Source organism: Sorex araneus, chromosome 1 (assembly GCF_027595985.1).
Source record: "Sorex araneus isolate mSorAra2 chromosome 1, mSorAra2.pri, whole genome shotgun sequence".
Classification (NCBI taxonomy): domain Eukaryota; kingdom Metazoa; phylum Chordata; class Mammalia; order Eulipotyphla; family Soricidae; genus Sorex; species Sorex araneus.
The window spans coordinates 157,543,082-157,557,453 of record NC_073302.1 but is presented as its reverse complement, the minus strand read 5'-3'; the positions used below and the strand labels follow the sequence as shown (position 1 = coordinate 157,557,453).

General features: G+C 40.6%; 1 protein-coding gene and 1 pseudogene across 1 annotated transcript in view; one reads left to right on the top strand and one right to left on the bottom strand.

Moving 5' to 3' along the window:
* The window catches only part of MSH3 (mutS homolog 3), a 173,184-nt gene that overhangs the window by 114,224 nt on the left and 44,588 nt on the right, over positions 1 to 14,372 (bottom strand). Inside the window, exon 10 of the mRNA XM_055142873.1 lies at positions 12,553 to 12,667. Within this exon, the coding sequence (XP_054998848.1) occupies positions 12,553 to 12,667 (115 nt within the window). The remainder of the gene's footprint in view (positions 1 to 12,552; positions 12,668 to 14,372) is intronic.
* On the top strand, positions 8,651 to 8,994 carry LOC129405726 (60S ribosomal protein L27a-like; annotated as a pseudogene).

Here is a 14,372-nt window from a genome sequence, read left to right as displayed (position 1 = left end):
ACTGTTGACATATTCTAATATTATTTGGAAACAAAAACAAAAGAACTGCATGTTAATATAAACTATAGTGGAAGAAAACAGTTGTCTATATATATATATATATATATATATATATATATTGTTTAGAATTCACACATTCACTGTCAGTAGTCAATTTCATTTGTGCTATAAGTTATATTATTAATCTTCAGGGGCTGGAGAGATAGTACAGTGGATAAGGGACTCACCTGGCGATCGACAGGTTTAATCCCTAGGACATCATATGGCCCCCTAAGCACCACCAGGAGTAATTCCTGAACGCAGAGCCAGGAGTAAGCCCTGAGCACATCTGGGTATGAAAACAAACCTTTCAATTTATCATAGATTCTCCTTGAATTCATTTGTAATTAAACAAACAAAAACATCATTTCATTACTAAATGTTTCCAGGAAGCATTTTAGAGGGAAAAATCAAAAAGAGATTTAATGGATCCTTAAAAACACTGATGTTACCAGCAGGTATCAGGACTCTATATACAGACAACTGAGAACTATGACTTCTTATAGTGAGGGGCTCTGGGCAAAATCGAAAGAGGAAAACATACCAATGCAATGTCCAGGGGAAACCAAAGACCAGCTTCCAAGCTTCCTCTCCTGATGGAACAACAGGGACGTAATTTCCCAGCAATAAGCCACAATAACTCAGTGTGAAATGTGTATCAGAGGAACTAATTAGAGATACAGTACTCAAGAGTTTTAATAGGAGCTTGTCACAAAAAAACTTTGGTCCTGCCAAGTCAAAATTCTAGCTCCCAATGCTCCCAATTCTAGCTAATGCTAGAAATAAACCATACTGTTTGTATAATCAGTTGAAAGACAATGAGCTGTTTTAATCAGATAAAGCCCTCCCAAACTGAACACCCCAATTTTCAGACAAGGCAACTTGCAGGAATTTCTAAGAACAACAATCTATTCAGACCTACTATGTTATGTTTTTCACATCTCTTTTCAAAATTTTCTCTTAAATTGTCTTCTTCACGTTTCTTTTCCTTGTTACCGTTCTTTCGTAAACTGCCTTTTCTTCAATTTGTAATTAATTATTAAAATCCTACTACCTCATTTCAAGGCCTTAATTCTTATTTATTCTTATTTGTTCACTTGTAGCATCATTTTCTTTGCATTTATTTTAAAGTAGTAGGTTCCAGCTTTTATTTCATTGTGGGCATATATTCTAACATGTTTTTATTTTCTCCAAGAATGTTATCCTGCCTTTCACTTTCATTTTTCTTAAAATAGCTGTGTATAGGATTTGAATCTGGTTTATTTCCTGCTGCTAATATTCAAGTGAAAAATCATTTACCAGACATTCTAGAACACAGGCCTTGCTTCAGGTAGCTGTTGTTCTGTATCTCCTTCTTCTTTTTATGTGGAGTTTGCAGTTATAGCACTGACTTGTTTTCATTTAGGAAAGATTAATTGTAAGAGAATGCCCTTTAACCATAGACAATTAGAAAACATAATAAACATCTATTTTTGAAAAACTGACTTCAAGTATTAGAGAGCAGACAGCATGGAACTGTGAGCTCCAGGAGAAAACCAAGAGGTAAACACTATGACTAAATCACTGCAGAGTCCAAGAAAACAAGAATCTGTGAGATGGCGTGACTTGAATAACAGAATATGAGGGGGAGAAGGAGAAAGGGAGAAAGGGAGAGAGGGAGGGAGGGAGGGAGGGAGGAAAAAAGAGAGAGGCAAAGATGAAGAGACGGGGAAAGAGGGAGGAAGAGGAGGGTGGGAAAAAGGGAGATAGAGAGGGAAGGAGGGAGAGCTTGAGGGAGAGGTAGAGGGAGGGAGGGGGAGAGAAATTTAGTGAGAGAAAGAGAGAGATAGAGTGTGTGTGTATGTGAGAGACAGAGAGAGAGAGAGAGAGAGAGAAGGCGAGAGAGAGTTCAGCAAAAGAGCCCCCTCCAATCTTTGGCCAAATATTGATCCTTAAATGTGTGGGGAAACCTGTCTGATGTCAGAGGGAAAAAAATACAAGAAAACAGTACAATCAATAGTGACCACATAGGCCTTAGAACAATTTGATCTCTGAATGACTCACAGTTAAAATAACTCACGGGCCACAAAGTAGATGCCTCAAAATCGTGCTGATTCCTCACACCACAGAGACTGGCACATATTCAAAAGAACAAAAGCAACCAATGTTGGCATGGATGTGGAAAAAAAGGGATGCTCTTTCATGTTGGTCAGAATGCGGACTGGTCTAGCCTTTTTTGGAAAATAATAGACAGTCTTTCAAAAACTAGAAAATGAGCTTCCATAAGACCCCGCAATACCACTTCTAGGAATATATCCTGAGTTTGCAAAAATGCACAGCAGAAATGACATCTGTACCTATATGTCTATTGCAGCACTGTTCTCAATATCCAGAATCTAGAAACAACCCAAGTGCCCAAGAACAGATGACTGGTTAAAGAAACTTTGGTACATCTACACAATGGAATACTATGCAGCTGTTAGGAGAGATGAAGTCGTGAAATCTGCTTACAAGTGGATGGACATGGAGAGTATTATCATGCTAAGTGAAATGAGTCAGAACAAGAGGGACAGACATAGAATGACTATATTCATTTCTGGAATATAGCACTGTAGCACTGTAGTCCCATTGTTCATCGTTGTGGAATATAAAATAATATGAGATTGACACCTTGTGTCTACTGTCCTTGGGTGTCAGTCTCATAGACAGTAGACACAAGGGCCAGGAATACTGCCCCAAAGTTGGAAGCCTGTCACATGAGCTGGGGAAGAAGGCAGCTGGAATAGAGAAGGGATCACTAAGACACTGATGGTTGGAGGAGTGTTCAGGATGGGAGATGTGTGCTGAAAGTAGATAAAGGACCAAATTTGATAACCTCTCAGTATCTGTACTGTAAACCATAATGCCCAAAAGTAAAGAGAGAGTATGGGGAAAATTGTCTGCCATAGAGGCAGGGGGAGGGTTGGAAAGGTAAGGGGGTATACTAGAGACATTGGTGGTGGAGAATGTGCACTGGTGGAGAGATGGGTATTTGATCATTGTATGACTGAAACTCAAACATGAAAGCTTTTTAATTGTATCTCACGGTGATTCAGTTTTTAAAAAAAGTGTTAAAAAAATTAAATTTAAAAAAGTGTTGATTTAGGAGTAAGATTAAATTGGACATAGACAAGGATTTTTCAGTCTGGTACTAATGACATTTGAGAGACAGAGAGAGAGAGAGAGAGAGAGAGAGAGAGAGAGAGAGAGAGAGAGTATACATGTTGTATTGAGAAATATATCACACAGCAAACAACTGATTCATCTAGAGTAAATCCAATGGATTTGAATATATACCCAAGGAGGTGCAATTACCATTACTATGTAATTTCACACACCTGATAAACTCTATACCCAATATCAACACTGTGGTTTGTTTTCCCAAAGAGCTCTGGGCAACCACTAATTGACGTTTTACCTCTTGGGACGTGACTATTCTGGCCATTTCATATTCGTGGAATCCATACTATATATGATTTGTAGCTGGCGTCCTTCATTTAACAGATTTTCTTTGTTTTTGTTTGGTGACAAGGGGGCACATGCAGCTGTTCTCAGCAGCCTGGTTCTATGCTCAAGAGTGATTCCTGGTGGCACAAGGGGGACTTTATGCATTGTTTGCCTTATATACGGCTGAACCCAGGTAGATCCTAGGCACCCCATCTAGTCCCCTAAGCAATACCAAGAATGACCTCTGAGCAACAGCGTGCAGTACCTGAAAATCCCTTTTCCTTGCTCTTCCGTTCTGGCTCTTCCCCAGGGAAGTATTCCTTAGCAATAAATGTCGCCAGTTCTGTGTTCTGCAGAGCTCAGACTCGCTGAGATGATGTCTCTTTTCTCTAGTTTCTTGGTGAAACCCCTCAGAGGGTCTGTGCTCTGTTGATTTTTCCTCTTTGGTCTTCTTATCCCTACCCCCCCTTGGTGTGAATTCTTTACTACTTTTAAAACCTGTATGCCTTTAGTGGCTGAAGCGAGAGTGCAGTGGGTAGAGCAACTGCTTTGCATTAAGCTAACCCAGGTTCAATATCTGGCATCTCATATGGTTTCCCAAGCCTGCCAGGAGTGATCCTTGAGCTTAGAGCTAGAAGGCATCCTGACCACCACTGTGGATGGCTCCCAAGTGAAAAACAACACAACACAAAAAACAAACAAAAAACTATATGCCTTTCGCTGTATTTTTCTACTTAATTGCCCTCTCTAGACTTTCTAATACCACTCTGAACTAAAGCAGCCTCACCTTAATCTGTTCATAGGGAGAAAGCATTCATTCTTCCACCACTACCACTAAGTATGCATTACTGATTTGGGGATTTACAAGGACAAACTTTAACAGACTAAAGAAGTTCCCTCCTGGTTCCATGTGCTGGCTACTTTCATCAGGAGATTATGAGTTTGTCAAAATATTTTTCTGATCTATGGATATATTTACATACTTTAAACCTCTTAATATATTGATAAGGAAAACTGCATAAATTTATTTTAGATTATTAAACCAAACTATATTCTTTAATAAATCCCATTTATGATGCCCAAGTCCTTTTTAGATATTGTTGGATTTCATTTACTTATATATTATCAAAGATTTTGAAGTCTGCTGTAAAAAACTAAAGCACACCAAAGGGCGTGTGCATTCGTGGGCTCTCCAGGCGGCTCTGTCTCACCGCCCACATTCGGTGCTCTGGAACTGTTGTGTGTGGCTGTTGGTCAAGGGCAGGAGACCGAAGGAAGAAGGCCAAACTGGTTGCTCGATCAGTTTATTTCATTCTCTCTCTCTGCTTCTCTCCCAGCTCTGGATCTCTCTCTGGAGTCCTCTCTCTGGATCTACCAAAGCCTTTCTGGCATCTCCTGTCTCTCTCCTCCCTCTTTCTCTCTCCCCCTTGCCCCTAGGCTACACACAGCCAGGTAGCAAAATCATCATAAGAAAGCCCTTCCTGAGGGCAGGGCATTCCAAAGCCCTTCCTGACTCTTAAGGTGTTTTTCTCCTTTCCTTAGTCCAAAGACTCATTAACATCTTAATCCTAGTTATTTTTATATGCACATAGCAAGAGATACATTGAGACTTGCAAGGCAGCTCTCCTGGGAACATCTTACCAGACTCAACTATAGCACTCAGGCCAGATTAATCATTCCTCACCCTAGCAGGGTCCAAATCTAGTTATCACTGTTTGGATCATGACAGCATTTGTCCATGACCAAGCTCTTATCATATAGTTAAGCATTAGGCATTTTGGCCAGGCCCATCTCGATGCCAGGGTAGCACACAACTCACCGCTTGCCCTGGGTCCATCCCATCCCTCTTCGGGATCCTGCTTTGGTGGGTGCTAGGAAGTAAGGCAGCTGCGGCTTAGGTGGAGAGAACAGATGCCCAGGAGGAAAATATCATGTAGAGTCAAATGACTCCCAGGTTACAAAAGCACAGCATTTGCTAAGTCTTCCTGTATCCATACAAAAAGGACATTGCTCTGAATAAACTATGCAAAGGACTCAAGGAGAAGAGAAAAACAATATTTACAAGTCAACAGAACACTAAGAAAGAAGCTACAAATAAGCAAAGAGGAATGGGAGCACTGTAACGGGAGTAACCCAATAAACCAAAACTACCTGAGGCTATATAATCCTACAGTATACATAAGAGCTTGATTCTGAAATTTTTTGGTAGGGGGTGTCCTATGCTTTTCACAAAATTTAGAGCATTTCTCATCTCATAAGCTGACTTTAAAATAGCTTTCATTTAAAATCTGCTTTCACTAGTATCATAAACCCTATTTACCATTCTGTCATAAGTTTTCTAGGAAAAAAAATACTTGTAGTTTAATTTACCTTGAACAGATTTTTTTCATTTTTTCTCATATTTTCAAAACATATTTGAAATTCTTACCACATTTATCTCAAGTCATTCGGAATAACAGCACTTATTTCTGATAATAAAAAAATATCGATTCATTTAAAATTTCATAAATTTAGGAATCAGGATAATGCTGTCATAAAAACTAATTATCCTCCACATCTTAACTATTAATAGGCAATTTTTGCTCTGGAACAAACTTACTTAATGACTCAAAATAAACTTGGAACTTAGAAATTTGCCGTATCAATCCTCACTTAGAGACACACAAACGAATCTCAGAACTGAGCGGCTCTTGGCAGAAATGACTCCGGACTTTGCATTAGGCCACCTTCCCCAGGCCACCCCAGATGGGAGCACGTTCCGTCCCTCTGCCTATTCCCTGGAAAGCCCATCGGTCACCATCTTCCAGGACCCAATGGAAAACCAAAGTACAGGCCAGCAGTGAGGACACACACCAGGTCTCATGGGATAGGGGAGGAGCCAGTCCTTCTCCCCCACCCACCTCAACAGGACCCTAAAATGACACCCTAGAATGGCTCCTGGCTACTGATTCAGCTCCTTAAGGGCCATGACCCCAGAGACACACAAACAAATCTTGGAACCAAGCGGCTCTTGGTAGAAATCTCTCCAGACCCTAATTATTAAAATTTTAGAATTCCAGGACTGCACAGCCTCAAGAGCAGCCCACGCAACATCATATGCTACTCATAACCAACAATACAAAACAAACTGTCTAACGTTGCTTTTTCGGCAGGTTTGAGTGTTGGGGGGAAATTCCAAATAATAATGGTGCAGGTCTGGTGTTGAAATATTGAATGTGATCAAAGTAGAGAGAGAGTAATGTAGAAATTTTCTGCCTCACAGGCAGGGGTAGGGTAGGATGGGAGGGTATACTGGAGTTTTGGGTGGTGGAAAATGTGCACTGGTGAAGGGATGGGTGGTTGATCATTGTATGACCGAGACTCAAACATGAAAGCTTTGTAACTGTTCTCACAGTGATTCAATAAATAAATTTAAAAAAAAAATTCCTCACTTAATACACCCTAAAAAATAGCTCTAGGACCCAGGTAAAGCAGAACTTTGTGACCTTGGACTCTGGGCTCAATGGGACCAGGAGCGGAGATCCTCTGCCCTCTTACCCCAGGGGTCACACCCATAAGCTACCTCCTGCCGGCACCAGATAATACCATCCAGATCACATGGCTGCTTCTCCCAAAAGGGAGCATAACATGAGGTCCCCATAACCATGCCACCAGACTCTGCACCAGGCTGTTTCACACAGGGCACCCCAGAGAGGGGCAGGTGAGAGCCCTCCCGCTCCCCAAGGGACTCAGCTCCAGCAGCCAAAAACCTTCACAACCCAACTGCCGCCATGCTCAAGGCTGCTCTCCACATGCTTGGGCTAAGTCTCACGCATGGGTGAAGTCCTACAGAACCCAGGAAAAGCAGAACTTTGTGACCTTGGACTCTGGGCTCAACGGGACCAGAAATGGAGATCCTCTGCCTGCTTTCCCCAGTCTCTGGTGACCCAGAGGTCACACCCATAAACTACCTCCTGCTGGCGCCAGATAATCTTGTCATCGGCCACCCTCCAGATCACACGGCTGCTTCTCCAAAAAGGGAGCATAAAATAAAGTCCCCATAACCATGCCACCGGACTCCACGCCAGGTTGTTTTCACTCGGGGCACCCCAGGGGGGGGGGGGCGGGTGAAAGCCCTCCCCACCCTAAGGGACTCAGCCCCAGCAGCCGACTTCCACTTACCAACTGCCGCCATGCTCCAGGCCACCCTCCACACACTCGGACCAAGACTTATATATGAGTAAACATATTCCTGGACACATCATAAGACACTCCCTACCCATTCTCCATAATTACCACACCATATTTGATGGGGTTCAGGCAGTAGGCAACAAATCAGAGGGAAATATATATATACATATATATGCATCCATATACACATTTTCAAATATATATACCAAAGCTCACATCACCCAAACTTTAACATGTTAGTGATATCCTATTGAATGTCTTAATGGCTCCTGCCAAAACAGAACAATCTTCACACTGTTTCCTATATGAACACTTTTTTGTAAGCATGTTCAACAGTTCTTCATAACAGGCCATATGAAATATATTACTTCGGTTGTGTTTTAGGACAGGGATTGCGGTTTGGGATGGAAACATCCCAAATTTGGTGGTGGGAAGGTGTAATGGTGGTGGGATTGGTGTTTGAATATTGAATGTAATTAAACATTGTGAACTAACTTATAAAATTAAAATTTTTTTTAAAAAATGTAATGTGGAGTTCATGCCCAATTCAATGAGCTTAATCAATAGCTTAATAAAAATAAGTGCTCCTACATTATTAAAAAAACAAAAAGGAAAGCTCCAGGGCTAGAGAGATAATATAAGGGTTCAGGTGCCTGCCTTGCATATAGCTGACCTCAGTTCAATTCCAGGCATCACAGATAGTCCCCCAAGGACTACCAGGGATTACTCATGAACACAGAGCCAGGAGTAATCTTGAACACTGTCTAGTGTGACCCAGAAAACAAACAAAAAAAATTTAAATATGTATTACTTTAAAAAATTCCTGAAATAGTATATTTCCTCAATCAACTAAAAAATCATTGTAAAGACACAAAAAACATCAGATGAATGCATATCAGGATTTTTTGCAACATGCAGCAAATTAAAAAAAAAAAAAAAAAAAAAACATTTGCAGCTCTTTTATCTGTCAGTCAATATGCTGTCCAGACTAAGGAAGACCCAAAAACTTAGGTGCCACATAAGCCACAGTGGCATGGGCAAGCACCAGAAGCACCCAGGAGGTCTGGGTAACGCTAGTGGATGCATCACCAAGGATCAACTTTGACAAATACCATCCAGGTTACTTTGGGAATGTGGGTTAATGTTGTCCAAAACAAAATTGGAGCAGCTCCCATCACTGATGTGGTGCAATCGGGTTACTACAGAGTTCTGGGGGAGGGAAAGCTCTCGAAGCAGCCTGTCATCATGAAACCAAAATTCTTCAGAAGAGCTAAGGAGAAGAGTAAGGGAGTGGGAGGGGCCTGTGTCCTGGTAGCTTAAAGCCACCTAAAAGAAGGATCATTAATTGCTACAACTGCCTTTCTCTTTTTTTAGGGAGGGGGCGAGCATTTGCAGGTTCTGGAGAGACAGCAGAACACTTGCATTGCACATGGGGCTGACCTAGGTTCAATCCCTGGCACCCCATGTCATCCCCTGAGCATCTCCAGGGGTGTACCATGAGTGCAGAGCCAGGAGTAAGCCCAGAGCACCACCAGGTGTGGTCCCAAAACAGAACAAACAAAAAGTATATAATTGTACCTTCCTTGAAGCTTTAAAATACAGATGAAGTTTATATACATAAAGAGAACATTCTTGTTTCCAAAGTAATCACCTTGAGAGGCTACATTCTGTTTCAAATGTGAGAACTGTGGAATTCTTTTGAAACTATTTTCAGAATCAAATCACATGTCACCCACAAAATATTACTAACATTTCATCTTTAAGCAAAACAAATGTACCAGGTTTAATCACCATCTGTATTAATTAATCTTGATTTCCAATGACATTTTAGCAATTTCTAATCAAACCTACACTCATGATGAAGAATTTCTTCATCGTTTCTTTTTCATTAACCCCACATTTACCAAGAGGCTAGCTTTTTTAGCTATGCTAGATGATACACAATGTGAATGTTAAACCTCTTAGTTTCTTTATATCCTTTTATCTTTGGTTCTAAGAGCAAAGAGGAAGAGAAAGGGACGACCACACAGGCAATGAGATGTACACTAAGTCACCAGCAGAACCATTTCCTTAATCACTTCTCTGCTAACACTGGCACCAAATACAAGATGAGAAAAGTTGGGGCTTCATTCAATTTATTAAGTCAGGTCATTTAAAAATAATTATTTTAACTTTTCCACACTTTTTTTGTTTGTTTTTGTTTCTGGGTCACCCCCAGCTATACTCAAGGCTCATTCCTGACTGTCTTCAAGGATAACCCCTGGTGGTACTCAGGGGACCACATGGGATTCCTGGGATTAAAGCCTGCTCTGCTCTATGCAAGGCAAATGCCCTACCTGCTGTATTTGGGGGTTTTTTGGGGGTTTTTTGGGGGAAGCCATACCTGGTGGTACTCAGGGATTACTCGGGAATTGCTTTGCACTCAGAAATTACTCCTAGCCGTGCTCGGGGACCATATGAGATACTATGGATCAAACCTGGGTCAGCCGCGTGCAAGGCCAACTCTCTACCCCCTGCACTATCACTCCTACCCCATCTACCTGCTATCTTATCTCTCCAGCCACAAATGCTTTATTTTTTATTGTGTTTATTATTATTGGTACTTCAAACTATGTATAAGAAGAAATAAATGTTTTCAGACAGACTCATTCATTTATTTCTAAACTTTTTACTTCTATAAAAACCATTCCCTGCCTTCTCAAAACAATTTCCTTAGTTCATTGTTAGTATTTCATTGCTTGATAAAAAGACCCAGATCTTAATTGTAAGTTATTAATTTTAAGTCCTATTCCTTTCATTTAAAAACTCTATCAGAAACAAGTTAAATGGTAGGTATCTGCTCATTCATTCTTTGTGGGGATGAATCAACTATCCAGATTCATCTATTGCAGTCTATTATTGGGGATTTAAAGTAGAATCCAATGAAATATGATGCCAAGCTGCTACTAATCTATAGCAAATTTCTGCCAAACTGAAACACAGAGATTAACACAGATGGCCAGACCGCAAGCCTTCCCGTCAGTAGAACTCCTCGGCGCCCCTCCCCACACCAGCCATTCCGGCATCCCGCCCATCCCCACTGCTCTGAAGCTGCTGTTCCACAGCCCCTGTGTGCTTTGGGTCTCCCCTATGTTGGACCCTTAAGCAATACACATAACTGTTTACAAATATTTCAAGTTTCATGTGATAGTATTTAACATGTCCTTCAAACACTGTTTTAGGGACTATAAAATGTTAAGGAAAAAGTCTTAAATCTTGATACATAATATTCATTCATTTCCATTGCTGTATTACCTAACAGTGCATGAATTTAACACAATGGTTACACTTGCATGCTGATGGACATTGAGATTGCTTTAAAGCAAAATAAAAGGACTTCCCCCCTAAATGGTATTCTACTCTATACCAAATACCTAACAGCAGAAAACACACACACACATACACACACACAAAGTTTTTAAAAAACTACAGTACAGCAGGTAGGGCAATTCCCTCCCGCTCTGTTAAACCCAAGTTTGATTCCTGACAACCCATATGGTCCATAAGCACCACCAGGAATAATTCCCAAATGCAGAGACAGGAATAAGCCCTGAGTTTTGCTCGGTATGTGCCCCCCACACACACACCAAATAACCAAAACAAAACCAGTAAAGGGGAAAAAACCCTCACTTCTTAATTCATATTTAACCATATAATGAAGAGCAATTTTTCACAGAGATGAAAACAATGTGCTGGTAAAGGTGGAATATAAAAGTCAAGGTATTATTATCTCATTACCTTTTTAATTTGTATCGACTTTTAAACTAGTATTTTACCACAGTGTCAACCTCCAGCTGAAGATCTCTGATCTCCATGAAGTTAATCACCTTTAAGAAGCTACCTGTGAATTGGAGAGATAGCCCAATGGGTTGACCACGTGCTCTGAAGGTCAGGGCCTGGGGTTTAATCCCTGGCACCACATCGTTCCCTGAACACTGCCATGAAGTGACCTCCAAGCACAGCTAAGCTGGGAGTAGCCCTTCATCAGGTGTGGCTCCAAAAAAAACCCAGAAAGCTGCTGCATTAGTATCCATTTTCCTTATCTCCAATTTTATAGCCTATGATATGAGAACAAACCAAGAATAAGTCAGCAGTGCTGATTAGAACTGCCTTTAGCTGATGCTGTTCTGAAGATGGAGCTCAAGGCCTCAAAAATGTTAGGCATGCCCAGACCCATCCCTTAATATTTAATTCCACATCTAAATACTTATTAATTTATCTAAAACTCAGTTTTATAAGTCAAAACTGTAATAGAGTAGGAATCACAAAAACGAATGCTTAAGAATTCTATCAATATTTTTATATCCTTATTTAAGAGTAATTTTACAGAGGTGGAGATCAAACTCAGGGCCTCACACATGCAAGGCATCTCTACTGCTGAGCTACATCCCTGGTCTCAAGAAGACTCTTAAGTTCTTGGAGGCTAGGATTCTTGATTTGGGCCCTATTGGGCAGTGCTCATGGCTACTCCTGGCTCTACATTCAGGGATCACTCCTGGTGGGGTCCTGGGAACTATATGTGGTGCCTGAGATCAAACCTGGTGAGCTGCATGCATGACAAACACCGCCAACCATCATTGACTTAGTGGTCCCTTCTCCATCCCAACTGCCTTCTCCCCCAGCATATGAGGCAGGCTTCCAAACTGCAGAGCAAACCTTCTGGCCCCCTCATGACTATTCTTAATATTCTTTAACATCTTTGTTCAACAAGAATGAATAATAGTTCAAGCTTGCCCCTAGCTACAGCAGGTATACTTCTGAGTGTAGTACTTAATTAAATTCAATTTAAGAAATAGTCTTAATGTCATCATCTTTATTTATTTTTGAGAAATCACTTACTTGGGTTTAGAGAGTATCTTTTCCAAGTTAAATTCTTTGAGATATCTTATTATGGCAGCCAAAGAGCAAATCACAGGTTTCTCCAAGTTAACAATGTCAGAAAAACTCTGAGAACCTAAAGCCAAAACATACACCTTCATCAACATCCACCGGTATTAAAAAAAATCTTAAACTAATAAAATTGACTTTGTGGTTATTAAAACAATATTATAAATAATACCTAAAAAATAATTACCCTTTGGAAGAAAATAGGAGAATAAGAATGCCTAGGGTGGGAACAAAGGATATGGATGGCATAATCAGCCTTTTCAGAAAAACAATAAAGAAACTTTTTCAAAACATAAATACCTCCTTTGACCCAGAAGTGTTTCAAATTATATGATAAAGATGTAAGCACAAAAAAATAAGTTTGTTCAAAAACAGATGACTAGTTAAAGAAACTTTGGTACATCTACACAATGGAATACTATGCAGCTGTTAGAAAAGATGAAGTCATGAAATTTGCATGTAAGTGGATCAACATGGAAAGTATCATGTTAAGTGAAATGAGTCAGAAGAGAGAGACAGACATAGAAAGATTGCACTTATCTGTGGAATATAAAATAACAGAGTGGGAGACTAACACCCAAGAGTAGTAGAGATAAGAACCAGGAGGTCTGCCCCACAGCTTGGAAACTGGGGGAAAAGGCAGCTCAGATAGAGAAGGGAACACCAAGTAGAGGATGCTGGGAGGACCCATTCGGGTTGAAAGACGGGAACTGAAAGTACACTAGAGACAGAACATGAAGGCCACTCAGTATCTCTATTGCAAACTACAACACCCAAAAGGAGAGAGAACAAAAGGGAATGCCCTGCCGCAGAGGCACGGTGGGGTGGTGGGGGATGGGGTAGGGGTGGTGAGAGGGATACTGGGATCATTGGTGGAAGCGAATGATCCCAGTATCACTGGGCACTGGTGGAGGGATGGGTAAACAATCACTATATGAGTGAAATGCAAACACAAAAGTTCATAAGTTTGTAACTGTACACCACAGTGATTCTCTAATAAAAATTTTTTAATTAAAATTAAAATAATGAGTTTGAAAGTCTTTTGTATGAATAACAAAAGGGACAACCTAATGGACAACAATAAAAGTTAAATTCATTTTAGCAATTGGGTTGTCAAACACCTGACTAATAGGAATAACTTAGAGCTATGGAAAACGATGGATAATATATTGCCAAGTAAGGGGGAAGAGGAGGTTGTGAAATCATTCTTATCCCTCACCAGGAATATTACAAAATCTTTCCATCTGTTCTTCCACCATCATCCTTATACCCTAAATGGTGTTTGCAACAGAACATCCAAAGGAATCTTTTTAACACATACGTCAGACCATTAAACTTTGCTTAGAAATCCCCAACTCACTGTGACAAGAAGTGCAAGTTCTTAGAGTGGCCTGCTACAAGGCTGGGTAAGCATTGCCACTCACAATCCCTTTTAACCTGAGAGTGCAACATGGACATGCACTGCCAGAAACATCGAAGATTTATTATGTGGTTGATTCTAAAAGAATTTCTGGCACTGCATGTTCAGAAACTTTACTACTGCCATTTTTTGGGCAATCCTCACATTCAGTTATTTGACCCCATATAAGGTTATGACCCAGAGTTTAAGAAACTAGGATTGGCCGGGAATACAGTTCACCAGTACAGCACTTGCCTTGCATGTGTGAGGCCCTGAGTACAATCCCTGGCAAAGCCAAGAAAGAGAAAATGCAGCAATAGGAAGCTAGGATCAAGCAGGCTCTCTGTGCTTGCTTACCATCTCTGCATCTCAG